Source organism: Pseudogymnoascus destructans, assembly GCF_001641265.1.
Source record: "Pseudogymnoascus destructans isolate 20631-21 unplaced genomic scaffold scaffold_8, whole genome shotgun sequence".
Classification (NCBI taxonomy): domain Eukaryota; kingdom Fungi; phylum Ascomycota; class Leotiomycetes; order Thelebolales; family Thelebolaceae; genus Pseudogymnoascus; species Pseudogymnoascus destructans.
In genome coordinates, this window is record NW_020167527.1 from 39,328 (window position 1) to 65,075 (window position 25,748).

The 25,748-nt window shown below is 51.5% G+C and overlaps 15 protein-coding genes across 15 annotated transcripts; 8 read left to right on the plus strand and 7 right to left on the minus strand.

The window, feature by feature from the left end:
- Positions 1 to 1,568: 1,568 nt before the first annotated feature.
- Positions 1,569 to 2,082, plus strand: VC83_03674 (uncharacterized protein; the record flags this gene model as incomplete). The annotated part of the gene is made up of 1 exon (XM_024467317.1): positions 1,569 to 2,082. The coding sequence occupies one exon, from the start codon at positions 1,569 to 1,571 to the stop codon at positions 1,920 to 1,922; it is 354 nt and encodes a 117-aa protein (XP_024325103.1). The 3' UTR covers positions 1,923 to 2,082.
- Positions 2,083 to 2,194: 112 nt separating this feature from the next.
- VC83_03675 (uncharacterized protein) lies at positions 2,195 to 2,791 on the minus strand (the record flags this gene model as incomplete). Its single annotated transcript, XM_024467318.1, has 2 exons — positions 2,195 to 2,510; positions 2,646 to 2,791. The coding sequence occupies 2 exons, from the start codon at positions 2,789 to 2,791 to the stop codon at positions 2,195 to 2,197; spliced, it is 462 nt and encodes a 153-aa protein (XP_024325102.1).
- Positions 2,792 to 2,962: 171 nt separating this feature from the next.
- Positions 2,963 to 3,952, minus strand: VC83_03676 (uncharacterized protein). Its single transcript, XM_024467319.1, has 2 exons — positions 3,804 to 3,952; positions 2,963 to 3,754 (listed from the first exon to the last, which is right to left on the minus strand). The coding sequence occupies exons 1-2, from the start codon at positions 3,862 to 3,864 to the stop codon at positions 3,351 to 3,353; spliced, it is 465 nt and encodes a 154-aa protein (XP_024325101.1). The 5' UTR covers positions 3,865 to 3,952; the 3' UTR covers positions 2,963 to 3,350.
- A 157-nt stretch (positions 3,953 to 4,109) lies between these two features.
- On the plus strand, positions 4,110 to 4,630 carry VC83_03677 (uncharacterized protein). The gene is made up of 4 exons (XM_024467320.1): positions 4,110 to 4,134; positions 4,187 to 4,296; positions 4,344 to 4,425; positions 4,473 to 4,630. Exons 1-4 carry the CDS (start codon positions 4,132 to 4,134, stop codon positions 4,494 to 4,496), a joined length of 219 nt encoding a protein of 72 aa, XP_024325100.1. The 5' UTR covers positions 4,110 to 4,131; the 3' UTR covers positions 4,497 to 4,630.
- Positions 4,631 to 4,671: 41 nt separating this feature from the next.
- Positions 4,672 to 5,490, minus strand: VC83_03678 (uncharacterized protein; the record flags this gene model as incomplete). Its single annotated transcript, XM_024467321.1, has 1 exon — positions 4,672 to 5,490. One exon carries the CDS (start codon positions 5,488 to 5,490, stop codon positions 4,672 to 4,674), a length of 819 nt encoding a protein of 272 aa, XP_024325099.1.
- A 221-nt stretch (positions 5,491 to 5,711) lies between these two features.
- On the plus strand, positions 5,712 to 6,584 carry RPS23 (40S ribosomal protein S23). The gene is made up of 3 exons (XM_024467322.1): positions 5,712 to 5,773; positions 5,930 to 6,193; positions 6,263 to 6,584. Exons 2-3 carry the CDS (start codon positions 5,935 to 5,937, stop codon positions 6,439 to 6,441), a joined length of 438 nt encoding a protein of 145 aa, XP_024325098.1. The 5' UTR covers positions 5,712 to 5,773; positions 5,930 to 5,934; the 3' UTR covers positions 6,442 to 6,584.
- Positions 6,585 to 7,401: 817 nt separating this feature from the next.
- VC83_03680 (uncharacterized protein) lies at positions 7,402 to 9,334 on the plus strand. Its single transcript, XM_024467323.1, has one exon. It carries the CDS (start codon positions 7,563 to 7,565, stop codon positions 8,010 to 8,012), a length of 450 nt encoding a protein of 149 aa, XP_024324889.1. The 5' UTR covers positions 7,402 to 7,562; the 3' UTR covers positions 8,013 to 9,334.
- Positions 9,335 to 9,652: 318 nt separating this feature from the next.
- Positions 9,653 to 11,595, minus strand: VC83_03681 (uncharacterized protein). Its single transcript, XM_024467324.1, has 2 exons — positions 10,857 to 11,595; positions 9,653 to 10,803 (listed from the first exon to the last, which is right to left on the minus strand). Exons 1-2 carry the CDS (start codon positions 10,962 to 10,964, stop codon positions 9,835 to 9,837), a joined length of 1,077 nt encoding a protein of 358 aa, XP_024324890.1. The 5' UTR covers positions 10,965 to 11,595; the 3' UTR covers positions 9,653 to 9,834.
- Positions 11,596 to 12,345: 750 nt separating this feature from the next.
- On the plus strand, positions 12,346 to 15,898 carry UTP25 (rRNA-binding ribosome biosynthesis protein utp25). Its single transcript, XM_024467325.1, has 3 exons — positions 12,346 to 12,720; positions 12,774 to 13,472; positions 13,522 to 15,898. Exons 1-3 carry the CDS (start codon positions 12,512 to 12,514, stop codon positions 14,819 to 14,821), a joined length of 2,208 nt encoding a protein of 735 aa, XP_024324887.1. The 5' UTR covers positions 12,346 to 12,511; the 3' UTR covers positions 14,822 to 15,898.
- On the minus strand, positions 14,960 to 16,326 carry VC83_03683 (uncharacterized protein; the record flags this gene model as incomplete). Its single annotated transcript, XM_024467326.1, has 2 exons — positions 16,146 to 16,326; positions 14,960 to 16,078 (listed from the first exon to the last, which is right to left on the minus strand). Exons 1-2 carry the CDS (start codon positions 16,164 to 16,166, stop codon positions 14,960 to 14,962), a joined length of 1,140 nt encoding a protein of 379 aa, XP_024324888.1. The 5' UTR covers positions 16,167 to 16,326.
- Positions 16,327 to 16,380: 54 nt separating this feature from the next.
- Positions 16,381 to 17,404, plus strand: VC83_03684 (uncharacterized protein). Its single transcript, XM_024467327.1, has 2 exons — positions 16,381 to 16,780; positions 16,871 to 17,404. The coding sequence occupies exons 1-2, from the start codon at positions 16,565 to 16,567 to the stop codon at positions 17,237 to 17,239; spliced, it is 585 nt and encodes a 194-aa protein (XP_024324893.1). The 5' UTR covers positions 16,381 to 16,564; the 3' UTR covers positions 17,240 to 17,404.
- Positions 17,405 to 17,426: 22 nt separating this feature from the next.
- Positions 17,427 to 20,649, minus strand: VC83_03685 (uncharacterized protein). The gene is made up of 7 exons (XM_024467328.1): positions 20,125 to 20,649; positions 19,497 to 20,013; positions 19,147 to 19,441; positions 18,738 to 19,052; positions 18,594 to 18,682; positions 18,223 to 18,539; positions 17,427 to 18,170 (listed from the first exon to the last, which is right to left on the minus strand). The coding sequence occupies exons 1-7, from the start codon at positions 20,170 to 20,172 to the stop codon at positions 17,583 to 17,585; spliced, it is 2,169 nt and encodes a 722-aa protein (XP_024324894.1). The 5' UTR covers positions 20,173 to 20,649; the 3' UTR covers positions 17,427 to 17,582.
- A 102-nt stretch (positions 20,650 to 20,751) lies between these two features.
- On the plus strand, positions 20,752 to 21,794 carry VC83_03686 (uncharacterized protein; the record flags this gene model as incomplete). The annotated part of the gene is made up of 1 exon (XM_024467329.1): positions 20,752 to 21,794. Exon 1 carries the CDS (start codon positions 20,862 to 20,864, stop codon positions 21,792 to 21,794), a length of 933 nt encoding a protein of 310 aa, XP_024324891.1. The 5' UTR covers positions 20,752 to 20,861.
- A 137-nt stretch (positions 21,795 to 21,931) lies between these two features.
- On the minus strand, positions 21,932 to 22,564 carry VC83_03687 (uncharacterized protein; the record flags this gene model as incomplete). The annotated part of the gene is made up of 1 exon (XM_024467330.1): positions 21,932 to 22,564. One exon carries the CDS (start codon positions 22,562 to 22,564, stop codon positions 21,932 to 21,934), a length of 633 nt encoding a protein of 210 aa, XP_024324892.1.
- Positions 22,565 to 22,710: 146 nt separating this feature from the next.
- Positions 22,711 to 25,648, plus strand: VC83_03688 (uncharacterized protein). The gene has a single exon (XM_024467331.1). It carries the CDS (start codon positions 22,833 to 22,835, stop codon positions 25,518 to 25,520), a length of 2,688 nt encoding a protein of 895 aa, XP_024324895.1. The 5' UTR covers positions 22,711 to 22,832; the 3' UTR covers positions 25,521 to 25,648.
- The last annotated feature ends 100 nt before the right edge of the window (positions 25,649 to 25,748 follow it).

Sequence of the window (25,748 nt, forward strand, 5' to 3'; positions counted from 1 at the left end):
TGTGTGGAGTTTCTCTCCCATCTGCGGGAGGACACGTTTTGGGCGTCCCGGCTGGGGGGAGGGTGGTAGCACATCACTCTTGCATCTCATATCTCCTGCAGCTTATATCTCGTGCATCTCATATCTCTCTTACATCTCCATCCTGGTCGTCAACCTTCCCCCCTTCCCCCTTACTTCCTAGTACAGCGCCTGTTGAACTACCTAGCATGGGGAGAGGAGGAGGATTTGTAAGATCCTGCATGCATGCACGACCATCCCAGTACGGCGGTGTTGGGTTGGTAAGCTATTGATGCTGCAGCATGTATGCATGTGTGCATGCGGGGGGACTTTTGGGGATGGGATCATGGGGGGTTTAGACCGGGGGGGGGGTCTCTTACGGTCTCTTCTATTGGACTGTTGATGTATGTCTCGGATGGCGGCAGGTTCTTCGGCGTGGCCGGGGTGAGGGGTTGGAGAGGGCGGGGGGAGGGGGCGGGGGGTGGTCGTGTTTCCTTGTTGGGTGTTTGGTTGATTGGATGAGGGTGGGTGGCAGTTATGGGAGGAGGGGAGAGGATGGGAGGGAAAGGGGGAGGGAAAGGAGGAGGGGATGGGTCACGTGTGGAAAAGGGGGAGAATTTCAGGAAGAGGGAGAGGAGTGTCCTGGGGCACGATGCTAAGAAGGGGGTAACACCAGGATGGATATAAAACTTGATATTGCACTAACGCTACGGAGAAAAACGAGAAGTCGAGGCAGAAGGACCAGGCCTATACTACAGTCTCCAGTGCGCTAGCTACATGAGTGCACTGTCGCGCGTTCTTGTTGAAGAAAGTTGAAGAACTAAAGAAACAAAAGACGACCTTCAAACTCGGAGACGACGAAGAAATCCCCCTGACAAAGACAGCAGTGCCCGCCGGTGCCGACTAATACCCCTATTGTCCACGTGATACTCCCACAAGGAGTCGCTGTAATTCAGGGGTGTTTTCAATTGCGAACTCCTCCCGAGGTAAGCGTCTTTAACGATCATTAATCGCGACATTGCAGATTGGGAATCCGTCTGTGCAAGAATCCAAAGCCCTTACTTATATGGGAATCCGCTCCATATTTCAAGAGTCGAGACGTTGTCCAAACAGAAGCGTTGTCTACACGTGGAAACCGTGTCAAATCTGGTGGTTTCTTCCAGTCACCGTCCTGGCGTAGAAGATATTCATTGCCCTTGAAGTCAACATTGACAGTGCAAGTCTTGTCGGTGGGATATGGAAACGTGATCGCTAGATTATAGAGTACGTCGGGGACAGCTTAATATGAAATTCTGGGGGAAACGGACGTTCCCGTGCGTGAGATATGGTGGACTTTTACGCCCAAAAATGACAGGTTTTCCCCAGGGAACTGTCCAGCTTCCCAGTTAGCTCACGAGTCAGACAGTGGCGCCAGGCTATTGAAAGCCACTGACTGAGCTCAGCTGAAGCCCAGGGTGTTGGGGGTTTCCCCCAGGCCTACAAATAGCGTACGTAAGCCCGTAGATTAGGCTGTAATCCACTGTACTCTACTGTGAAGCTTCTGCTCCGTTGCCCGAAGAGGCTGATATATGATGTTTCTAAGCTTTGGAGGATTCCAATTACGATCGCCAATCTCACAAACTCTCGCTGACGACGCCATCTCCGGTCTGCATGCCATACATCAGTTGGGAGTATTGCAGGGTGATCCAGCAGCCCGGAACATTCTCGCCCACCCAGATCGGCCAGGAATTACGTGCATTGACTTTGAACGAGCCGGGTTCGTACGCCCACGGGCGGTACTCGGAACTCTATCTCCAAATCGGAAACGAAAGCTTGGCTGGTCTCACGAAGAAGGGAAGTGTCAGAATGGAAAGAGCAGCAAGAAGATACCTGCATCAGAGATAGGTCAAGCTAAGACGGAGCTGGCGAGATTGGTGGTGAAGTAGGAGTAGTCATTTCTACAGATGCCGACCTCATTCGGCCCGGAACGCGTATCCCGAAGAAGTCTGATAGCAGGATGAACTCTCTCCGGAAGTCGTCACTGATGAGCCTCGACACCGACATTTCCGTACGAGACAGTGCCAACTCAGCTCACGAGTTCAATAGACACAAATCACGAGTTCGACGCAGGAAGCCACCTCTCATTCCACAATTTCGACGCCAATTCCGGATGTGAATAACGCGGCGAGATCCGGTGGATACTCGCCGGGCGGTGCTGTCATACTGGATGCAAGACTAGGGCAGACACGAAGAGCTCGAAGACGTCGAAGTATGGGACAAGACCTGAGCCAGAAATGGAAGGACGGCTGCTAGGCGAGTTTGTGCCTGTCGTGTAACAGCTCACACATTTCACAGTAGTGAAAACGAAAGCAACACCCCAAGTCCATGTATGCCCGTTCTTGCTTATGCCCGTGATCTTAGCGCTGCCGGTCCTGCAGAGCTCGCGCTCTCTGCAGGTATAGTCGCCGAGGGCCACGAGGTAGTTGTAGCACGCAATTACGTCGTCGACGTCGGCGACGTATTCGCACCCCTCGCTGGGGGTGCGGCAGCGGGGGGTCACTTGTGTGAATTCATCGTCTCGGGGCGCGACTGTAGATGGTGTGTTGGTTTGCTGGGGTGATATAATGGGGGCGGGAGTGGGTGATGTTATGGGGGTAGGTGTGACTTACGGGCTGAGGGAGACGTGGTGAAGAGCTGCTCGCAAGCCGAGTTCTTCGAGGGAGGGAAGGCGTTTTCCTAGGGTAAACTTGGGGTAGGAGGCCGATGCCACTGCGATCATGGATGCGAGAGCAACGAATATTCTAAGAGGAGCCATTTTAACCATTTTTGTAACGGGAGTCTGAAGTTGGAGTTTTGGGAAGAATCGGACGGGGTGGGGTGATATTGAAATGAGAAGGGATATTCTACGTTATTTAAGGGATTTCATTGTTGTGCTTGCATTTGGGCCGTGATCCTTCGATCCTACGCTCACACTGGTGCAGGCTCGTGGGTTGAATGAATATAAAGGGGGTGCCTATTGTGCCCTACTTGCGAAACTGACCTGTATTCCCACGATTTTGGAGCGAAGGTTGCCCAGAAAACGCATTCCACACATCAATACAAACTCACTCTGATACTTAGCAATGATTGGTCCCTCCGAAGAATAGCTTTGGCGACAAAGATTCTCTTGGTCACCTAGATTCGCTGTTGGGCAGAATTATGAAATCATCGCTCTATTTTCTTCTCCATCAAGTTTGGCTATAACTCGGCCGACGTGAGCCGAAAGCCCCTTCATCCATGTCCTGAGCAGTGGGTATATGATCCGAAAACGCCTGCAAAACAATATCCCCCTTCCCAACGCCTCCCTCCCAAAGAAGCAAAACGCCCCCAACTACCTACTCCTTAGGCTCCTTGGGCTCCTTCTTCTTATACTTCCCCCGCTTCCCGCCCACAATCTGCGTATCGGCATCATCGTCGGCCTCCCCCAATTCCTCGCCCACCAGATTTTCAACCCCCGTCTTCGTGATCTTGTCATCGCTCACATCAACCGCCTTACGCGCAGCATCAATCTCAGCCTTGCGCTCAAACACCTCCTCGATCTTCCCCAGCTTCAGCGGGTCCTTGCGGCACGCGAACTTGAAGTCCTCGAGCTTGACCTTCTGCCGTCCGGCCAGCTGCGCGGGGCGGTCTGCTTCAAAGCACAGCTCAATGATGAAGTCGGAGAGCATCTCGTCGAGCACACGAATTGTGCCGGGGAGGGAATTTGGGACATCGCCGTGGGCATAGAGGAGCATTTGAACTGGAGGGGGTTAAAATGTGAAGTTTGGCAGGGGTGGGGGCGTACGCACGTTCTTGGTCGGTGAAGTTCTGCTGGCCGCGATTTTTGGCGGCGCGAGCCCGGGGCTCCATGGTGAAGTTAGCGGCGAATAACTGTACAAAACGGACACATGTAGAGGTGATTGGATAGTGTATAGAGTAGAGTATAATTTACAAAAATTGCTTACCGGATTCTTGTGAGGTGGTCGAGGGGCCATGGTGACGTCGGCGTCGGCGGGACGATTTCCCGCGTCTCGGTGAATTTGTTGTTGCGGTACCGAGAGACTGAGAGGACAACTTTGTTGCTTGCAACCAGACCTGCCGGGACAGCAGATCAGTTACAAGAAACGGCTTCTCAAGATGGTATGCAAGGTTACCTTTATACCCAGGAATTTGATGCTGACAAACAAACTAGACGGCTCTTTTTAACTTCCAGTCTTTGTTGCTGGTGTTCCTCCTCCTCATCTGCACAAGCGCGTACGCCCACCAGCTGTTTCCAGGGATTATGGACAGGAATAAGAATGGGTAGGTCGCACAACCACAGGTTGAAGATTGATAACTGACGATCGCAGTGTCTTGGGTGTCTTCTGGAAATGCGCGCGGATAGGAGAACGGCTGAGCCCGTATATAAGTATATGTTGCCTGCTCATGGCTGTAAGTCATTCATGCAACCTCCCATGGCCCAGACTGACACCAGATAGGGCTCCCTTCTCATTGGCAACTAAAGCGACTGCGATTAAGAATACTGGCGTTTGGGAATTCACATGGGAGATATACCATTATAGTACGGTATCGATGAGGGACTTCGATGAGAGCATCATAGTCATAATGAAAACGAAGATATTGTGTATATCAGTGTATACTATCGCCTACAGCCATTGAACTATGCATGTGTTTTTATTATTGTGGTATCGATTCAGTTGAGAGCGATGCCTCTGAGTCCTCCCAGATATCTCTGCTCTCCTTCTCCACGGCCTTCATCGCATCGGCGACGACCTGCAGTTTCGCTACCACATCAAGAACTCCACCATTGACCCGCTGGAAATACTCGTCATTGGCTTCTCTCCTTTGGCGGGCCAAGCGTGTGTCTGCGTCCGTCTCCTCGTCCAACGCATCCGTATTCACATCCACCGGAATGCTTCCCGATACACCACTTGCACTCTTTCCTTCAGTTTCTTCTCTCCCTTCACCTGGCAACAAAGAGCCTCGACACCACGTAGCGCTCCTGTCAATGGTCTCAACCGCATCATCGGCTCCGCTCCTGACCCACGCTTGTGCCAATGCAATCTGTGCCATCCGAAGACTGTCCAAGGCCTTCGTATGCTCTGGACCAAACACTTGCATGCCATTGACCGCATTAATCTCAACCTCCTCCAGCGTAGACTGCATCTGAGCCCACAACGCATCCGTCTTATCCGCCTGTTTCTGGCTCTCGGATTCCATGCGGGGCAGGGGACGTGGGATCGTAGAAATGTTCGTGGGGTCATTAAGGCCTTCCCCATTAACACGAGGAACATGCCAATTAGATCGCTGGCGGGTGAGTGGAATGCGACTTCCATTTGAGGATACTGTCATGGCATTGGTGGTTTGCGCAAGGTTTGTGCCCATTTGGGAGGGCCCTGCCAGTGAGATGTTGGAGGCATTTTGAGAAGGTGGCCCCAGAAATAGGGACGGAGGAGGTTCCCTCAACCTGCCCTTATTTGTAGGCGTTTGAGACATGGTGAGTTGGGAACCGTCCTGTCATTATTGGTTTGCATGGTCATGGTCAGTCCTATTTCACGCACGAATCCCCATACCTTGGGAGCTTGACGAGGCTGCCAAGCATTCTTGCCTCGCGAAAGATCCTTGCCGAGCCAGGCCCCAATTTTTCCCACATCACGTGATGCTGAGGAACCGAAACCCTAGTCCCACCACCGAATATTCTTCGCGAAGTTGTATTTCGAGAATCAATCGACAAACGCCAAACCACACCCTCCATTTCTCGCGATCAACACATAAATCGGTATGTAGCGCCTGCATATCCCCCATTCCCAAAAGACATTATTATTCGCGTTTACAAAATCCTTTCGACCGCCTTCGAGTAACGAAACCCCCCCGTCGACAACCGGCCAAGACCCTCGCGAACTTGAATATATTAGCTAACCTACGACTTGTGCAGCAATCATGGGTAAAGGAAAGCCTCGTGGTCTTAACGCCGCTCGCAAGCTCCAAAACCACCGCCGCGAGCAAAGATGGTCCGATCTGTCCTTTAAGAAGCGCGCCCTCGGAACGGCTTTCAAGTCCTCCCCATTCGGTGGCTCTTCCCACGCCAAGGGCATCGTCCTCGAGAAGGTCGGTGTTGAGGCCAAGCAGCCCAACTCCGCCATTCGCAAGTGTGTCAGGGTCCAGTTGATCAAGAACGGAAAGAAGGTTACCGCTTTCGGTATGTTCGCACACGACGATATGCCCAGCGGACAAACGGGATGAGTGGAAGGCTAACACATGATTCTAGTCCCCAACGATGGTTGCTTGAACTTCGTCGACGAGAACGACGAGGTCCTGCTTGCTGGTTTCGGTCGTAAGGGCAAGGCCAAGGGAGATATTCCCGGTGTCCGTTTCAAGGTTGTCAAGGTCTCCGGTGTTGGTCTTTCGGCATTGTGGAAGGAGAAGAAGGAGAAGCCGAGATCGTAGATGCTTCCTTGTGCTTGGTACGACAATGGGCAATGGGTGTTATTTTTGCGATACATGGGCTTTACGCGCGCTCGGATTCATGATAGCAATCTAGAGTAGCGAATAGCTACAGAAGGTCACCAAACAAGAGACATTCACGATCATCCGTTGTGTGTTTCGTCGCCTGTTTTCTACTGTGAGCAGCAGGTTGGCTTGTGATACTGCTAACCATCGATTCAGAGCAAGACATGGCTTGTCGATTTCCCAGTGACTACAGCCCTTTCAGTGTGACATGGACATCCTCGACCAAGGGCAGTGAAAGTTATCTCCACCTCTACTCATCATTTTTCTTACTTCTCTTCATATTTCCATCGTTAAGTCAAGGCATCTTCTGCAGTTCTCTGTACCACCCATAGAAGGCCGTCTGTTACAACTTTGGTAGAGCTACCACCACCTCGCCGTTCTCGATCCAAGGATCACTTCTCCAACGTCTGTCTTCGGATGGATGAACCGAGTTTAGAGATCTAAGGACGGATCTTGAGCAGACAGCCGCCCGTCTTGGGAGGTATGTCGTAATGAGGTGCAACTGTTTCGTTTGAGTTGAACGCTGCCGCCCCATGTGCCACTAGGCGGATGGGGGAACTGGCTACGTTCTTAGTAATGATCCATACATACCTTCTATAGTTGGGGAGGTTTTGAATATAATTTCGTTTCGTCGATACACCTATTTCTGTGGCGATTACTTCATTGTGAGATTTGTGGTATGGGTCCTGCCAAAGAGGTAACTCTGAATTAGCAAGTCTTTGTTCTTATGTTCGAATTAAATGGTCTGATACTCACAACCTACATTTTTAAACCACGAGCTATCTTTGTGTGGCTTCACAATCGCCATTCAGGGTCTCTTTAGGCCTTTTACGCAACCCTATCGCCACGAATTTTGATACAGACTGGATAACAAAATAATATATAATACGATTAATGCCTCCCAACCATTCCCCTCTTTTCCATATTCACTCTCCATACATCCCACTCGACTTCTCAAACCTCTTGACTGCCAACACTCACTATTGGATATCTTCCACCAAAGCACAATTCAAAAGATCCCATTTCAAATCCAACATTATCACAACCCAAACCCCAAAATGTCCGCCCCAGCGACATCCCTCGCTCCTCCCCCCACCTCTCTGGACAACTTCACAGCCGACCTCTTCCTCGCCCTCCACTCCCCCACAACCCCCCAATCCAGCCTCGCCATAACCCGCGCCTTCACCCTCATCCTCCGCGCACACAATCTCTCGTCTCACCTCCGAATCACCCTCCTCCACGAGCACGACTCGCAACAATCATCCAGGGACCAAGTTACATGTGCCACCGATTTCTCGATGCACGACGCTGAGGCGGGGGAGATGGTGCCGGTTGCGTGGGCTGTTAAGGGCGGGATGGTGGTTCCGGTTGAGTATTTTCCGGGCTGGGGAAGAGCGGCGGGGATTGATTTTGAGGGGGCGATGCTGGGAGACTTTGTTAGGGAGTTTGTGGGGGTTGTGAGGGAGTGTGGGCTTGAGGGGGTGGTTGGGTTGAGGTTGGTGCGATAGATGGAGGTGGGCTTGGAGCGAGGAGTTTGGGATTTATACGGTGCTATGGTGTTTGGGTGGCAAATTTATGAGGGAAGTGTGATATTATGGAGTTCAATTTGGAATAGAAGGAGTCTGCTGGTTAGGGAGGTGTTTTATGTAGGTAGTATTTAACCTCCGACACATGGATAACTGTTACATACGACCATAGACTCGATAGAATTGGGAATCCCGTCCTTTGTACTAGCAACTTAGGGGAGCAATTTAAAGCTTGAAAGAACCAAACCCTTTAGCACCTTTGTCATTTATATCACATCTACTTCGCCTGCAGCGCCTTATGCAATTCCTCTGCGAATTCCCCCAGCTGACTCACAAAAGGACAGTGATCCATCTCAATCTCTACGGTTTCCATCCCACAATCCTCTGCCTCCAGCCTCTGCCGCTCCGGTATTGTCATTTCTGCATAGGAAATACGACCCTTTGATCTTCGTCCTCCACAAGTCGCCGACATCCCGCGGCATCTCCGCACGATTCGCATCCAACGCCGCCACGAACGGCGCCGCCGCCTCAGGGACATGCTGTTATAGAAAACCTCGTACGGCGACGACCGAGGGGTCGACGTGGTCACGATCGCAGTCGATCGTGAACCAGGTCGACCCCTCGGTCGCTCGGATCGCGTTCAGGAAGCAGGAGATGAGGATGCTATGAACCAGCCTGACGCTCTCTTCGGCGCTGGCGGAGGCGAGGAACTCGTTAGCAGCGAGAGCGACGGATTGCCCGGATACGCTGTGGCCGACGAGGCAGACGCTGTAGCCGGCGTCGATCTCGGCTTGGAGAATGGCGCGGATGTGTGTTATGTTGGCTTTGAAGGAGGGGGAGGGTCGTGGTGCTCGGTCGTGGGGAGTTTGACAGGTACCACACGGTAGCCGTGGGCCTCAAGGTAGGGGGTAATTGGCTGGAGGTGGAATTTGGTGTGCTAGCTGCTAGCAACAAAGATGATGCTTATCTTCGCTATGTTTGTGACTCTTGATGTAGAGGCGAGAGGAGCTGAGAGAGGTGAGGACGCCTTGGGTAACTTTGGGATTTTTATACTTAGTTCCTGAAACCGCACCTAAATCTAACGTTATAAGCTAGCTATGAACTAGGATATCGACTGCTCCTAAGTGTAGCGTATACGATTTTGGAAGGATTCGCTACTTTAATGGTGGGGGGCGTAAGAAATACATAAACTATGGTATGTTATAACATGCATGTTGTATCACGTAGGCACCTACAAGGCGGGGTATTCAGTTGCTCCTGGCTGCTGCGTCACTGGTTATCTTAGCTATGCCATTTATAAGGGCATCAAAAATCTTGAGGGCAGGAACGCTCACCCACTAGTCTAAATGCCACTGTCTTGAGTTGTATTAATCTACTGAAAGCTTGAGTTCGGTGGACTCGTTGCTGGGTGGGTGACCACCGGCGAACCACTGTTGTATGTTTTTGGCTCTTTTTTGCCGTTTTTATATGTTGAGATATATCGGCCCCTTGAAGTTGAAGTGAGTGCTGGAAGGGTGGTGAACATCGGGAGGGTCGATGGGATAACTTTGGTGTTATACGATTTCAGAGGATAACAAAATAGGCCGCAGACTAGAATCCAAGTCACATCACAAAACTTCTGGCAAACAATCAGTGTAGTAGACATGAACTGACGTTATAGCGTGGTATTTTAATGCTCGTCTCTACCGGTGGCCCAACCAAACGCCATGCTTTCCCCTCATCCTATACAATGCAATACAGCCATGCAAGGCGTAGAGGACCTAAAGCCGCATTATTTTAAAAAGTCATCAAGCTCTACCGTCATCTATTCCTCTCTTGGCTCCCTCGGCTCCCTCGGTTGTCCACCTCCACGTCCACCGCGTCCGCCCCTCTTTCCACCCCTTCCTCCACGCTCCCCACGCTCGCCTCTCTCGCCGCCCTCTCCACCTGCGTTACTTCCTATCGCGTCGGTGCTGCCAAGAGTAATCGCGGCCGTGGCCAGACGCTGCGAGAGATCGATTTGTGTGCGGATGGTGTTGGTGAGGTAGGAGACGACAAGGATGTCTTGGATGTGGTTGTTGAAGTCGCGCTCGATGTCTGCGGCGTCGACCTTTGGTGCTAACGAGAGGGCGTTCATGAGGAACTGGCCCAGGGCGTTGTTTGGCTCGCGCTCCTCGTCGAGAACGGACGAGACGTACTCGGAGACGCGTTCTAACAGGTCCAGAGTGTGCTCAATCGCTCGCTCGAGGCTCTCAGCGTCTGTGACGACTGGTGCTGCGCGGGCATCGACGTCCTTCGCGCCGGAGATCAGCTCGAGGCCGCTCTTCTCTGCCTCGCCGTATCGGATCTCGTATGGGACGGGGATGAAGAGACAGCTCTCAGCCGCACGCTCGGCATTCACGCCTACGGGTGCACTGATGTAAGCCTTGGCCTCGATCTCCTTGCCCGCCTCTGTCGAGACGGTCAAGTGGATGGCCGGGTGTGGGAAGGTGCCGGTCTCGGAGCTGGCGAAGAAGTTCTGGATCAGAGCGCTGAAGTTGTTCAGCTCGAGGCTGGTCGTGTACCATCCAAGGAGGACCTCGCGCGGGTTGGCCTTCAACTGCAGCGCAAGCATGTTCTTCTGGTATTCGACATCGACCTCGACCTGCTCCTCTGTCTCGGTGTGGTTGATGGCGAAACAGTTGCGGACCTCGACCTCCATTCCATCTTCGGAGCGGACACCCAGGAGGGCACCGATAACGCGGTTCGATGCCGGGTCGCGGCGGAGAGCGTGATCTAAGATGGAGAAGACGACCTGGTGGTCCAAATGAGCATAATTTCAGAGCTTCCTGATATGTACAAACAAACCTGTGGCTGGACGATAACATTGAGCGGGGCGGTGGTGGGTTGAATGCCAACTGCCGCGGGCCCGAGTGGCCTGGCGAGATGGAGAAAAGAATCAGCTGCGACCGCCATATTGTGCGAATGGAATGGATCTGTTGAGATCGTAAATGAGTTAGGCGTGAGGCGTCGTGGGGGATCTCCAAACTCTTTCAACCTCGCCGTCGCCGTACTAGTCAATCTTTTGCTGTGGGTGCCAAGAATTTAAGCCCTGATCGCGCTAAGATAACGGAGAAGGATACCAGGCCAGAACGACCCGAGAAGCAACGACGGGCGTGGATATTTGGGAATAAACTCAACGAATTTATTTATTATTGGGGTTTTATGGGGGTTACAAGCTATTCCCTTTCTTTTGGTTTAAATAACCTGAGAATCCAGCCAGTAACGGGAAAACAAGCGGAGGAACGCCAGCATTCCCCAGGCCTGACTCTATTCTTTCGACCCCTCCTATATGAGAGTTTAGATTTACGGCTGCTTTCTCCTCAACTAATCCATGTATTGGAATAATATCTCTTCTCCATATTAAACTTATAAACCAGTCCTATATGGAGCATATCCGGCTATTAATCCCCCATTCCATTACTGAATGAACTCGCGAACGCCCGACATTTGGAACTAACCACCCACTTTCAAAAGGCAGCGTAGGCAAGTACGACAGAACTAGGGAATAAGCAAAAATCATAGGATGGAAGTCAGCCTGGTGGTCTCGTGGTTATTATAGTGCTGCCTCGCCTTTCCCGGCTTGTATTTCGAGCATCAACCGTTCCTTCCCTGCCTATCATACCAAAGTAAATACCCCGCCCAGATAATGCTGCATATATATCCCTCCCCCACCTTCTCTTCGTCGTCAACCCGAACACATCTACGCACAACCTGAACATTACAGCATCCTACAACTGAAAAAGATTCTTTCAAGATCTCGAATACCATCATCTCAAAATGAACCCAGGATCATGCCCCAAGTGCGGTGTTGCCGGTGACGGAACCAAGGCCTGCGGCTCTTGTGGTGCTGTAAGGCTTCATCCTATCTGAGAGCCATGGGTTCCCGCTAACATCGTCACAGAGCTGCCCAAACTAAGAGTATAATCTCTTTTCACACTGTCTTGCCTCCTCGAGAGCGACAAAGCACGAGAAGGCTCGCAGTGATGGCTTTTTGACTTGGTTGCGACGCTAGTCTGTTGGTTGTTTGTTTCATTTATGGTATACCGGGGCTGGTTTACGAGAACAAGACATGATGATTCGGATGGAAGATGCCCTTCTTGTAAATACCTTCTGAGTTTTACAACGCTGATTGCCAATGCTACATCATCCATGGTCGATATCCTTTGCAAGCAGCGGGAGCTTCGAGGCAATCCCATGTGACTTTTTATGAGATGTATGTGATTTGACCTCTTCAAATTCCATTTATCCAGTAAACCCGACCAAGCCCTATGCCATATTTAAAATAATCATATTCCTCTTATGCCTCCCGTAAACTGCTTGAACCAACTCAAAATGACATTTTGACGGGCGCCCACCATAAGACGCTAAGATAAGACACCGTCGGGGACCCCAGCTATCGCCAATAATTTTCTGAGAATCTAATCGCGGCGCCAAAGCAAGCTTCCCAGCCACATCAGACAATGGCATTTCACGGCAACAGAGGCGGCGCTCGAGGTCGAGGGTCTAGCACAGGTGGCCGTGGCGGTCGCGGGGGTAGCAGCAGAGGTGGAGCAAGAGGAGGAGCCCGTGGTGGAGCGCGAGGCGGAGGGGGAGGCAGAGGAGGTGCTAGAGGTGGTAGAGGCAGAGGCAGAGGGAAGCCGATATTCGACAGTGCGAGATTAGCAGAGAAGTAAGCTTGGAGCTAATTGGCATACTGGTGGTACAGTTGCTAATTCCGCATAGTGACGAAGAAAGCGACAGCGAGGAATATTCGGACGAGTCAGCTTCTGAAGAAGAGGCCTCGGACGAGGAGATGTCTGACGACGACATTGTCCAGGCATCGGCTGTGAAGCCTTACGCTGCGCTCTTGCAAAGCCTCACGGCGGATTCGGCACCGGCTGCGAAGCGACGTAAGCTCGATACATCGTCTGGCCAACAAGTGGCTCAGGAAAGCGAGGATGAAGAAGAAGAGATTACCAACGTCGACGACGTGGAAGAAGAGGAGGAAGGGCCGGAGACTGCAGTGGAAAGCGCTCTAGACGAGGATGATGACGAAGATGCCTCCGATCCGTTCGAGGCCAATTTTGCCAATCCTGACAGCAATGTCCTCTCGAGGAGACTTAACAACCTGAAGAACGGGGTGTGGTCGCCGAAAAAAATCATCGTGAAGAACGTTGGGAGGGCTGTCGTTGCCATTCCAGAGAAGGATGCGCCAGAACAGGCCACACTACCTGCGGCAATTAACAGCCCGTCTGGACTCGTCTTGAAGAAGAAGCTTATCGACCCAGTCACGAAACAAAGGGCCTCCTTCGATCCGTTAGAGCAGAATATGGCGGCCTCGATTTTCAACTATCGTGATATATTATTCTGTGACAGGACAGCAGCTAACGCTGAGAACCTCCGCCGTTTGACATGCCTGCACGCTGTCAACCACATTTTCAAGTACGCTTCCCACTTGTCCATCCCTATGCTGCCCACTAACAAATCCCAGGACGAGAGATAAGGTGATCAAGAACAATGCTCGCCTCGCCAAAGAAGAGGGCAATGAAGATCTGGATCTCAGAGATCAAGGATTTACGAGGCCCAAGGTCCTCATGCTCTTGCCGACAAGAGAGTCCTGTGTGCGCATGGTGAACATGATCAACAAACTATGTGAGCCTGAGCAACAGGAAAACAGGAAGCGATTCGACGATTCATACGTCGACAAGGAAGAGAAATTCTCGGATGATAAAACCGAGGATTTCCGAGAACTATTTGCTGGAAACGACGATGACATGTTCCGCCTGGGGCTGAAGTTCACTCGCAAGACCGTAAAGTACTTTTCCCAATTCTACAACTCCGACATAATCCTCGCCAGTCCCTTGGGTCTACGCATGGCCATCGGCACCGAAGACTCCAAGAAGATCGACCACGACTTCCTCAGCTCCATCGAGCTTGTCATAGTCGACCAAGCCGACGCGCTCCTGATGCAGAACTGGGAGCACGTCGAGTATATCTTCTCGCACATGAACCAGCAGCCCAAGGAGGCTCACGGCTGCGACTTCTCCCGTGTCCGCAGCTGGTATCTAGACGATGCCGCGCGTTATTTCCGCCAAACCATCGCCCTCTCCGCATTCAATACCCCCGAGCTAAACGCCCTCTTCCACTCCAAATCCCGCAATTGGCGTGGCAAGGTCCGCATCGGCGCCACCCACCAAGGCGCCCTTCAACAGCTCGGCCTCCGCGTAAAGCAGACCTTCTCCCGTATCGACGCTCCCTCCATCAGCGCCGAGCCTGACGCACGCTTCACCTACTTCACATCCGCGCTCGTCCCGGCGCTAATGAGGCACAAGCACGATTCTGCCGGGACGCTGCTCTTCATACCCAGCTACCTCGACTTTGTGCGCGTGCGTAACTACTTCTCCTCCTCGCCAACAACGGCTACCCTCTCCTTCGGCTGCATCTCCGAGTACACCTCCGTGCGCGAAGTGGCGCGCGCACGCTCTCATTTCCTGACTGGTCGGCACAGCGTGCTGTTGTATACGGAGCGAGCGCATCATTTTCGGCGGTACCAGATTCGGGGGGTGCGGAAGGTTGTAATGTACGGCTTGCCTGATAATCCGATTTTTTACAAGGAGATTGTGGGCGGGTATCTGGGGAGGAGCGTGCAGGAGGGTAGACTGGAGGTGGGGGAGGGGAGCGCGAGGGCTATGTTTAGTAAGTGGGATGTGATGAAGTTGGAGAGAGTTGCGGGGACGGAGAGGGTGGAGAAGATGGTTATGGAGAAGGGGGATACGTTTGATTTCCTGTAGAGCAAAGGAGGTGGTGGGTGTTACGTTTAAATAAAGTTGTTGTATAACCTCTAACAGCACTCGGGGCAATCTTGCAATCTATCATTTATATACTTTGAATTCAACTAACGTTGTTATACATTCTACCTACGTGACAAATCATAAACCTCTCAAGTTCGAATTTGACTTCTGGTCAACTGGCGTATATCTCTCCGCCAACGCCTCCCTAACCGACTTGTTCAGCGGGGAAGCCGCGTCGTACCTTTGCTTCAAGGCCCTCTGCACATCTGTCAGCCCATCTGCCTCCTCGTGTCCACTCGTCCTTCCAATGGCGCTCTCCACAACCTCTTTGCCGCGTGCGACAGTCCTCTTCACTGCCCCAACGACGCCCTCTTCCGTAAGCTTCAGTCCTTCTGCAACCTCCGAAGCCTTTGCAGCCTCGTGGTGTGCCGCGGCCCGCACAGCATGCTCGGCGACCGTCTCAGTAAGACGCAGTCCTTTCTCGATCTCACGTCCCTTCTCAACACCCTTCCTCCAGGCCTCCCTAGCCACAGGCCCCGCATTCTCGAGGCCGTGCTCTGCCTTGTCTCCATAAATGCCCTCTCTCTTGCCAATCTCGTGAGCTGCTTCAGTGCTTTTCTCCCACTGCCGCCTTGCAGCGTGGGCAGCAGATTCTTCCCCGAGTCTCAGCCGCTCCGCAACTTCATGAGACTTCTCCACGCCCTTCCTCCACGCCTCCTTCGCGGTCGCACTCGCATTCTCCAACCCATGCTCGGTCTTCCCCTCAAACTTCGACTCCCTCTCGCTCGTAGCACTCAGCGCCCTCGATGCCGCCCTCTCAGCCGCAACCCTGGACCCATCAAAGCCCATCTTCGCGCCGTGCCTAGCCCTCTCAATCGCCTCCCTAGCAATCGGCCCCGCCTTATCCTCCGCAAGCTGAATCTCCTCTCTCGACTTCTCCAGCCCCGTCCCCAGCGCCTTAGCAACCGCGCCCTCCATCCCCTCCTTCACGTTGCCCCACTCCGCGCCCTGCACCCAGCGCACTGCGTTCTGGATCTCCGCGTTCCAGCGGTCCTTGGCCGTCTCGACGAGCGTCGCGCGGCTCGTGCGTCCGGTCTCCAAGTCGGGGGCGGAGTAGGTGAGGCTTGGGTCGGAGAGGAGCAGGGTGTTGAGGAGGGAGGATTGACTGCGTAGGTTTTCGCCTTGCGCGTTGCGGTTGCGCTCGTGTGCGAGGACGGTGAGATAGGCAATTCCGAGTGTAAGAGTTACGCCGCTGGTCTGGGAGAGGTGGTTAGAATTTTGCTGGGGGGTTTTACGTAGTGGGGGTTGCAATTGGGGGACCTACGAAGCCGGTGGTGAATCCCATCGTGCGGTTGGAGTGGTTAGAGTGGGTAGTAGAGCTTATATAGACACCAAACGGACACTGTATTTTCGCAGGAGTTCCAAACCCTAAATAGTAGCCTGGCGTATAATGTTGTCTACCAATTGAGTCTTTGAATCATTGAAGTGGGAGAAATAGAAAAGAGTGACGTCGGGATCAATAACTTGGTAGCTCCCCGCAACCTCGCCAAATTCACCCGAGCGCCAAGAAAATCGCGGCAGCCCCAATCCGGACATATCAAATACATTTTTTGGCACACGAGCCGCATACCACGCATCCGTCCCAACGCCGCTCCCTCGCACCACACCACCGCGAGGCCCTACATCACGTCCGCCGGAAGAATATTTGCGAGGACTTGACCTGAGGGGTCGGAATAATCTGCAATGGCTGGAGGGCGCATGAAATACCGCCATCTCGGGCGCACATCAGCACACAGACAGGCACTTCTCCGTAACCTGGTCACCTCCCTCTTCACACACGAATCCATCCAGACGACATGGCCGAAGGCAAAGGAGGCGCAGCGGTTAGCTGAGAAACTGATTACGCTGGGGAAGAAGAACACAGAGGCCAGCAAGCGGAGAGCGCTGAGCATTTTCTTCGTAAGTGCTTTTGGATACTCCTATCCCATCCAGATACCTGGATTGGGTTGTATGGAGGTTAGATGGCTTCAAAAGGCTAATTTAATATAGACACCACACTCCCTCCTTCCTAAACTCTTTGGACCGCTTCGCGAACGCTACGCCGAACGCCCGGGTGGATACACAAGGGTGCTGCGCATCGAGCCGTTAAAGGGTGATCAGGCGCCATCAGCGATCCTGGAGCTTGTCGATGGGCCAAAGGACATGCGCTTTGCCATGACTGCAAGGACGCTGGCTAGGGTTCAGGAGGCTGGCCAGGAGGTAAACGACATGACGGCGAAGAATATTTTGAAGGTTACGCGGTACAGACCAGATGCCGACGCAGACCTGCAGAAGATGGTGGCAGATCTGAGGGATTTGGAGATTGAGGACCCGAAGAGAGAGAAGGGCGTGGAGAAGAGGTGGGGTGGAAATATTTAAGGGTATTGAGGGAGAATGATGTTCTGCGAATATGTATCAATACTGGAAGGGAAATAGTGCAAGGCACTTTGTATGTACAGATTAGGGACGGCGTCTATTGTGTCGATTAGATTTCACATGGAAGTTTATATTGTGGATTAACATATTCAAGTCACATAGCGATGCATATTTGAGGTGATTTCACAATCTTCCATTTATTCATAGTAGCAGGGTGATCCGTCATCCCAATAGCCCACCGCGGCCCCTTTTGACACCATTCCCTATGCGAGCTCCATCTATGGTACTACCGAACGCCATCATTGACAAGATATTCGCCTGTGGTCCATTTTAAATTCCAAATTCTTCAGGCAGTTGGTGGTGGCTTGGGGGGTAATGGGCCCATGTTGCCAAAATGTGGGAGATGGTTGTTATTCTGATTCGGGATAGGAACAGGGTTTTGATTGTTGATTATCCCTTGGTGAATCATGGGCCTCGGCGGCATATGTGGTGATGCGTGATAGGATGGCAAAGATGCATTAGAGCTCTGGCGGCTCATGTTATATCCAACGCCGTTGCCGAATTGCTGAGGAGTATTATAGCCAGTATATTGAGGGTGGGGTGACCCCTGGTGGGGTAAGGGTTGCGGCATCGGGGGCCCATTGTTGCCCGGAACAAATGACTGGGTCTTGGGATTGAAGGCGTGCCTGTTGAAACTTCCTGGTATTGGGTGCTGACTTTTGGGGTCGGCCGGGTTGATGGTGCTTGGCAGTTGTCCATATGCGTATGGGATTGTCTGCCCAGCTGGCATGGGTCCGCGAGGCTGGAAGGGTGCTTGATAGCCCATGTGGGGCCATGGCCCTGCCTGCTGCGGAGAGTTTTGCATCATAGGACCGTATGGAAGTACAGATGCGCCGTGGTTCTGGTAGTTTGGGGGGCTAGACCTTGGGAATTGCTATCATGGATGTCAATATCTTGGTTATAAATATATCATCAGTTGGGCTTACCTGTGGCATCTGGTGATAAGCTGTAGGCGCGCCTCCAGCAACCATAGAAGGGTGGAAGTGCGGTGGAGTAGGGCCGTATTGTGGCGCTGCCGGGCCTGAGAATGAATTCTGCAGCACGTTGGTGTACTGCGGGGCACCTATGGTTCCAGGCTGTGTAGGTGTCCACGGCTGTGGCTGTTGTGGAGGAAAGAAGGGCGTGTATTGAGACCGGACATCAAAGCTCTCTGAATCCGTACGATGCTTTTTAACCATCTTTCCTCTCTTAGCTTTTCCAGAAACTGAGCTAGATCGCGAAATGTCGTTGCCATCTTCAGTGTCTATATTTATAGTCAATACACAGGTAGCAGCAATTTTCACATGCGCTTGCTTACCTGGAGTTGCATCGCCGCTCTTCTCTGTGTTTCCAAAAATCCTCTCTCGGGCTTTGTTATATGCAGCTTCACGTTCCTCACGAGACAATCTAGAAATTGTCAGTGTCATCAACTTAGCAATTTAAATAGATGCATTGAGCATACTTCTCTTTTGCAGACAAAGATTTGTCTTTTCCGTCACTGCCCGTCTCAGAGGTCGGTTTTGAAGGGCTACCACCATTGTCACCCCCCCTGCGCATAATTTTCATTGCGGGAACAGTCGGAGGAGGTGTATGTCCAGTAGTTGGAGGATTTGAAATACTCGTGAGTGACTGCGGTAATCGGCAGAACGGCGTCCGGAATATACGGACTGAACCTGCCACAGCATCAAACTGGTGGGTCATATGGTAATAATCGGCCAATTTGTGGGTTAGCATTCTACAAAATGAATTGCAAGGTGGTAGATCGATGAAAGGTTCCCTAGACGAAGTCATGTTAGTTTGTGCAACAAATTAGATCCAACCAATGCAAACTTCAAGGGAATTGCAAGTGTTTAAGATGGAGAGAAACCTACTTCGAATCCTTGACAAATTCTATCACGTCCTGTTCAAGTCGCAACAGAAATATGCGATCCTTTGGAGATTCCAAAGCTTCTATAAGTTTCTCATCGGGAGTGTGCTTATAGAAAAGGTTGAATCCTTCTGCAGCTGCTACAGGGCTGGCCAGAGGCTTCAAGCTGAGATCACCAGCTACTGGGGGTCCAGACGAACCGCTTTGAGGAGTCATAATTCCTTGGGCTCGTGATTCGAGAGCAGGGATTACTGCCCTCCTGTCTGCAATCTCGTGTGTTTGGGCGCGATATGCGCGAGCTATGATTTGAGTTAGAGAATCTGCGCTTATCGTGGAAAACTCAGTCTGGCTTACCGGCAGCTTCTGACCCGATTCGGGAACCAGCTACAATAGAACCACGGCCTGAACACGTATCATCGTCTTCAGCTGCTTTTACACTGGCACTATCATCTGGCCTCAACGATTCTTTCTCGTCCAAGGCAAATGTTGTCCCAGAGGTGATGCTCTTCCCATCAAGGCTCGGTGGTTTTGTCCAGGCATCTGATCCAGAATCCGTGCGTTGAAAAGGATATTCTGCAGACCCCTCTCCAAATATGTCTCTTTCTTCTCCGTCAGCATCTGTGCCTGATCCGTTTACAACAAGGCTTGGAGCTAGGCTAATCGAATTGAATGTGTCCGCCAACTTCTCATCAGCATTCGCCTGTTCATCCGACTTTGTTCCGCCATTGGTTGTTTGTTGTCTCGAACTACCCGTAGCATTCTTGCTACTACTTTCATTTGTCTCTGACAAAGGAGCATTTCGTGCGGGGTTCGCCGCCGCCATTTTAGCATAGGATAATGCAGTATTCTCCTTTACCTCGGAAGCAGCAACCTAGTAATAGTTTAGTGATTGTTCTGCCCCGTAAACTCGAGCTAAACGATGCTGATAAAGGCGGATGATGTCCGTGTGAGGGGTTGCTGTGGTATCCAGAGCAGGACTCACTTCAGCAAACGACAATTGATTCTCGGCTTTTAGCGGCGCAGAGGCCATAGCGATGTGAATAACGCGCTACAGATCTTCAACTAGATGCGTGATGTAAAGACACAAGTCAGCACGGATCGATTCTTACTTGGTGAATGAGTGCGAGGATCGACAGTTTCTCCAGGATTATATTAGGGCAGGTTGTGATCGACGTCGCCCGTTTGGAAGGAAAGAAAGCCTGTAGGCATTGTAGGAATCGTAAAACTTTCTTATGTGTAGTTGATCATCCGTTGGCGAAGGGGAGGTGAAGTCGAAGCCTGAAGGTCGTCGTTTGCCTGTGTCTGGCGAGATGGTACAGCGTTGTGCCCCAGTTTGTTGAAGTTGAACGGGCGCCAACACAGTCGTCGAGGCAATCGAGTCCTCCAAAAGGTAATAGACAAATCGTCCCCTTGATGCCCTGGTATTCAAAGGTATTTTGTTGGGATAGTTGGAGCAAGCTCAACTTCCCTATGCATGAATTCCAGGAGGTTAAGGTAATTCTCTTGATCCTGCTCCCTCGAGGCTGTCTTTAGCGCCTCGGATCCCTGCAACCTTTATACCTGTGGTACAGCAGCGGCACGAGGCTTTAAGGCAGCCAGCCTTCCCTGCCAAACAGTTCAGAGACATTCAGGGCGACTGACGAAAAAGACAAATTGTATTCACTTCAGCTATCGCAAACTCGCAAAATTACGTCGACACTGACCAATTTAACCTGCCCAATGAACTCTTACAGAGGTTCAACGATTGGCGCGCCCTCCAAAGCTACACCATCCACCCTTTGCCAGAAATGCTTGAAACGAGGGCATTATAGCTACGAGTGCAAGGCTGTTGCGCAAGAACGCCCATATGTCTCAAGACCTTCGCGTACCCAGCAACTGTTCAACCCAAAATTAGTTCCGAAGCTTACGAACGATGCGCCCCAAGACCTATCCGGGAGCAAAAGCAAGCAGGACGAACAAGCAGCAAAGACGAAGCTAGAAGAAGATCGTGGGCGAAAGAGAGACCGTGACAGCCGTGATCTTGACAACCAGAGCGAGCCTAAGAGATTAAGGTCGACTTCATCGAGATCTTCTGTGTCTGTTTCAACGGTGTCTACAAATGCGGAAAGGTCACCACCACCCAGTAAAGACAGAAAACGCGATCAGAGGAAACGGCGTCGCTCATCCCCCGGTTTTCAAGCCGACGAACCTCGCTCTTCTCGGGCCCACGGAAGGAAGGATGAGGGCGATATCCCGAGCGGCAGAGGTCGCCGTACAAGTAGGAGTTGGTCCCGTGGCAGCTATTCGTCGCATTCAAGGAGTAGATCCCGGTCACCAAGACGTGATAGATTGAGGGAGAAGCCGCTCGGAAGGTATTCGCGAAGTCAGACGCCGCCTCGTCAGAAAAGAGCCCACTCACCAAAACGGGTTGGTGAGCAAGACCAGCCCCCGAGGAGGAGTATGGAACGCACGGGACCTATCGACGCTACAGGCAGAAGAGATGCGGGACAGGCCAGGGAGTTTAATGGCCGCAATGACACAAGAGCATATCGTGAGAACCAAGCAGAAACGGCACCCCCTAGAAGGTCACGAAGCCCGAGGAATGCGCGTCTAGAACGGTCTCTAAGTCCATTCAGCCAACGGGTGGCTTTAACCAGAGCTTTGGGAAGATAAATAATTAATTGAAATCTTCCACAGCAGCGTTCTTTGCAGCACAATGGTGCAATGATATACCTTTAGACGCCAGACCCCCCGTGCAATGTTTCCCCGCCAGTGACGCCTGAAAATGCTATGATACATCGCTCATGAAGTTACACCATCATCTCGTCGTCCTTTTCTCGCTGTTCCTCCAGCTTCTCCTCCTGCTCGCGCAGTCTGGCGCCCTCCACAAGCGCGATGCCTTCCATGCCAATCTCATCCCCGCCTTGCTCTACAGCTGCAGCTGTAATAGGCCCGCCGCCAGTCTTATCGCCAGCATTTTTCTGAGCCTGCCCAATCCTTTCTCTGACCAGTGCCGCAATCGCATTGTCGGTTCGTACATTAAGGATCTCCAACTTCTTGTCTAGATCGCGCTTGAGATCCCAATTAGGTTTCTTAGGCTGTAATTTGAAGATATCAACGCCCTTGTCATCCTGCTCTTCCTCCTGTGTTTTCTTGCGTATCTCGGCTTCAACCTCTGCTGCTTGTTGTTCGAGAGTATCCTTCTCAAGAGATAGTGTAGGCGGTGCCTCAAACCCAAGCTTCGGGCCTCTGGTTTCCGGATCATAATTGCGCCCTGACAGATGAAGTTTTGAGACGTCTGGTGAGCCTGGGGGTGAGCGGCGGGGTGATGCTGGGGCTGCGTCTTCGTCGCTAGGTTGTTTGCGCTTCAGAGATTTGAGCTTCGCGAGGCGCGATTTGCGCTCGTCGGCCGCAGCACCAAGTGAGCTGTGTGCAGCAGACATGATATGAACTATTGAATAATCCTGTCCCTTTGTTTTGTGTCGCATTAAGCGGGTTGTGGTGTGGATTTTATTTTGGAGCGAGAGCCTCAAGGTTCCCGAGCCGCCCCAATCGCGGCGCGAAAACCTTAATTTCTGCCGCCGACGTCCCTTGAATTTCTAACCTCGTTTTATTGACGGCTTCAACCCAACCGGCAATACGAATCAACACCGGGAAACTCACAGCGAACTCTCTGCAAAAATGGAATGATACTTTGTCGCTCAATATTTTATGCCAGCCATAATCCGTCATAGCCCGTTGGGGGCAGGCTTGTCGCTAGCTGATCTTAACATCCTGCCGTTTCTTGCACCGCGACTCCTGCAAGCATGGCCAAGAAGCCGTCGAGGACAGAGGGCCCAAAGCACTGCCAGTGTAAGATTAGAGAGACCTGCTACACAGCCTCTGAACGGTCACGGCCAGTCATCGAGTGTTAGTGCTGCTTCCCGACAAGCCCCCCCTTCGGGAGACAGAACTCGCCATCCTCAATCACAGTATGGGCCTTCCTATGAGCGGATTGATGGCCGACGAGGGCCAACAATAACGCGGACATCAGCAAAGCCTCCAGCTCTATCACCGGTTGATAATACGAGATTTTACCCTCAAAAGCATACAGGCGATATTGCCAGCAGCAACCAAGACCGCTTTACCCTCACGCACCTACATCAAGAGACCACCGACGAAACCTCGCTAAGACAAGATGAATCCTCCAACCTCACTCGCGAAGATGTTACAGGGTCATATTTTAGCGAGACGCATCTCGACATGTTGAGCGATTTCTTGAAAGCAAATGGGAAGGACAAAGATATAGAGGATAGCAGACAATACCTCGACCGTCATTGGGAGGTTTTCTTTGATGGGATGCGGAATGAAAATCAAAGCAAGCATAGTGGCCATGGCTCAAAACGCTCTCGACAAATGGAATCGATTGCCAACTTTGATCCAAGTGTGGATATTTACGATTTACAGCTCGAGTGGAAGAATATACCACGGAAATATCGGCGAAATTACTGGCCGGGACTAATGCTGGACATCTTGTGCAAGAGACCCGACGATGCCTTGAAATTCCTTGTGGCTACCACTTTGGCCGACCCGCTTCCCAATAGGGCTTGTATAGAAGACTCTTTGGACTACGTCGTCGAGTATCACCTATACCGCCAGAGCCAGTCGCCTATCTCATCGAAGAACTTCGCTGTGCTTTTTGAAGCGATCAACGATCTACTTACCAGGTTTATAACAAGTAAAATCCGGATATCGAGCTACGCTATATATCACCTCTGCAAACATGCAGACCGTCTTCAGGCAGAGACTTTGCTTGAAACATTGAGCCAGCGGGGCCAGGAAGCCAATCCAAATCTGCGGCTACATTTTGTCGATTTCTTAGCACGACGAGGAGCAACGGATTCAGCAGTGACGTTGCTAGGGTCGATGCATCGCGATAAGGTAGTAGACTTCACAGAGCCCCGAGTTGCAAGTATCTGCGCAACACTTTTGAGGTGCAGCCAGCAAAACCCAGAGGCAGTCTATTCCGAATCGCATATCTATTCATTCCTCCTTGAGTGGGGCATCCGGCCAAGCATTATCTTCTACACTATACTGGCTCACAATGCCTTTGAGTCCCGGGATCACGAGACTGCTTGGAAGATTTATGATATGATCATAGAAAACGACATTGTACCTTCGGATCACACATACTCGATATTCCTGCATAATGCGAAATTGCGCAAGGACCAAGAGGCATTGGAGAATATTCTGAAAGGCGTTAAGGCGAACAGCATTAGGAACGAGTACGTCGCAACGGACTTGCTACATGCTATGCTGCTTATACACGAAAACCAAGCGCGGAATCTCCGTGGGGATGAAGCCCGAGCTTCATCTGAATCGTTATTTCAGCGGATGGTGTTGTTATACAGCACATACTTCGAATTGGCTCCCCTCGAGGACTTGGCACCGGAATACTTCACCATCGACAGAAAACTATCTCCTGAGGCTGAAGGTAGACGAATGCACCCTGATTGTGTAACGTTGTCTCTCATGGTGTCAACTGTGATACGCTGCAGAATCGAGCAGTCTGAGCTACCTCTGTTTTATAACCGTTTCAAGAGTCTTGTCGATGCTGGACATCCCGATTTCGTTAATGTTGCCACGGAAGCTAACGTGTTCAATGCCTTTATCAAGGCCATCGGAAAAGACCGGGATATGCTGCCGTTCACGACACAGATTCTGGGAGACATGCTTGGCGCCGAAGCTTCTGGAGTAAAGGCACAATCTACGGATATCGAGTCAAATGATCGCAAGAGGATAGTCTCCCCAACCGTCCAAACATGGTCTATCCTGGTGCACGCGTTCATGACACAAGGTCAGCCCCGCGCTGCCGAGAAGCTTGTGGCTATGATGAAGAGGCGTGGCGTGGATCCAAACAAGGTCACCTGGAATACTCTTATTACGGGATATTTGCAGATGCAGAACATGGCTGGTGCTATGCACTCCTACGATCGTGCCAAGGAGGAGGGCTGGACAATTGATGAGAGTATATGTGGCCATCTGGGCCTATCCAAGCACCAGATAATGCTTGATCAGCAGTCCGAAACTATGCCGCGGACGGCAGAGTCTGGGAGGCCCCGTGGGGAGTCGGAGGAGCAGCCAGAAACTCATTCTCCGTTTTGGAAGCCTGATGGGATACGCTCCCTTCGCCGTGCTGAGTTTCAGACCGGTGAAATGCTGGACTTCTTGCTCGGCGCTGAGTTAAAAAGAGTCGAGATTGTAACGAGGATTGAACGCCTTCTAAGGGGTGCAAAAGGAAACCCGGAATTAGCCGGTAAGAGGTCGTTGCGTCTTAAAAAGGCTTCGAGCGGGTTGAAGAGGCTTGAGAATCTTGTCGATGGCCGTTTGTATGGGTTGGAGAAGGCATCTGGAGTATGATGTGTGTGTGTATGTATATGTGTATAATATTATATCGTGGAGTATGGATATATAGGAGCGAGTGTTTATTCACGTGTATATTTATTTAAATATATTTAAATATTTTATGACTCGATTCGTTATTGGAGATATTTTATTTATATTCACCACCATTGCGTACCGCAGAAACCAGACCTCTAGGACATATTTACTCACTCAGTGGAATATATTATCAACAATACAGTAATC

Excerpts from the sequence above, each read along its gene's own strand:
- VC83_03676 (XM_024467319.1), bottom strand. The coding sequence starts at position 3,864 with ATGGAGCCCCGGGCTCGCGCCGCCAAAAATCGCGGCCAGCAGAACTTC. Across the intron at positions 3,755-3,803 it reads GAACTTCACCGACCAAGAAC|TTCAAATGCTCCTCTATGCC; the intron begins GTGCGTACGCCC and ends AACCCCCTCCAG.
- VC83_03677 (XM_024467320.1), top strand. Across the intron at positions 4,297-4,343 it reads ATGGACAGGAATAAGAATGG|TGTCTTGGGTGTCTTCTGGA; the intron begins GTAGGTCGCACA and ends TGACGATCGCAG. Across the intron at positions 4,426-4,472 it reads TATGTTGCCTGCTCATGGCT|GGCTCCCTTCTCATTGGCAA; the intron begins GTAAGTCATTCA and ends GACACCAGATAG.
- RPS23 (XM_024467322.1), top strand. The coding sequence starts at position 5,935 with ATGGGTAAAGGAAAGCCTCGTGGTCTTAACGCCGCTCGCAAGCTCCAA. Across the intron at positions 6,194-6,262 it reads AAAGAAGGTTACCGCTTTCG|TCCCCAACGATGGTTGCTTG; the intron begins GTATGTTCGCAC and ends ACATGATTCTAG.
- VC83_03680 (XM_024467323.1), top strand. The coding sequence starts at position 7,563 with ATGTCCGCCCCAGCGACATCCCTCGCTCCTCCCCCCACCTCTCTGGAC.
- VC83_03681 (XM_024467324.1), bottom strand. The coding sequence starts at position 10,964 with ATGGCGGTCGCAGCTGATTCTTTTCTCCATCTCGCCAGGCCACTCGGG. Across the intron at positions 10,804-10,856 it reads ATGTTATCGTCCAGCCACAG|GTCGTCTTCTCCATCTTAGA; the intron begins GTTTGTTTGTAC and ends TTGGACCACCAG.
- UTP25 (XM_024467325.1), top strand. The coding sequence starts at position 12,512 with ATGGCATTTCACGGCAACAGAGGCGGCGCTCGAGGTCGAGGGTCTAGC. Across the intron at positions 12,721-12,773 it reads AGTGCGAGATTAGCAGAGAA|TGACGAAGAAAGCGACAGCG; the intron begins GTAAGCTTGGAG and ends AATTCCGCATAG. Across the intron at positions 13,473-13,521 it reads GCTGTCAACCACATTTTCAA|GACGAGAGATAAGGTGATCA; the intron begins GTACGCTTCCCA and ends AACAAATCCCAG.
- VC83_03684 (XM_024467327.1), top strand. The coding sequence starts at position 16,565 with ATGGCTGGAGGGCGCATGAAATACCGCCATCTCGGGCGCACATCAGCA. Across the intron at positions 16,781-16,870 it reads GAGCGCTGAGCATTTTCTTC|ACACCACACTCCCTCCTTCC; the intron begins GTAAGTGCTTTT and ends AATTTAATATAG.
- VC83_03685 (XM_024467328.1), bottom strand. The coding sequence starts at position 20,172 with ATGGCCTCTGCGCCGCTAAAAGCCGAGAATCAATTGTCGTTTGCTGAA. Across the intron at positions 19,442-19,496 it reads AATCGGGTCAGAAGCTGCCG|CTCGCGCATATCGCGCCCAA; the intron begins GTAAGCCAGACT and ends CTCAAATCATAG. Across the intron at positions 19,053-19,146 it reads GAATTTGTCAAGGATTCGAA|GGAACCTTTCATCGATCTAC; the intron begins GTAGGTTTCTCT and ends GACTTCGTCTAG.
- VC83_03688 (XM_024467331.1), top strand. The coding sequence starts at position 22,833 with ATGCCAGCCATAATCCGTCATAGCCCGTTGGGGGCAGGCTTGTCGCTA.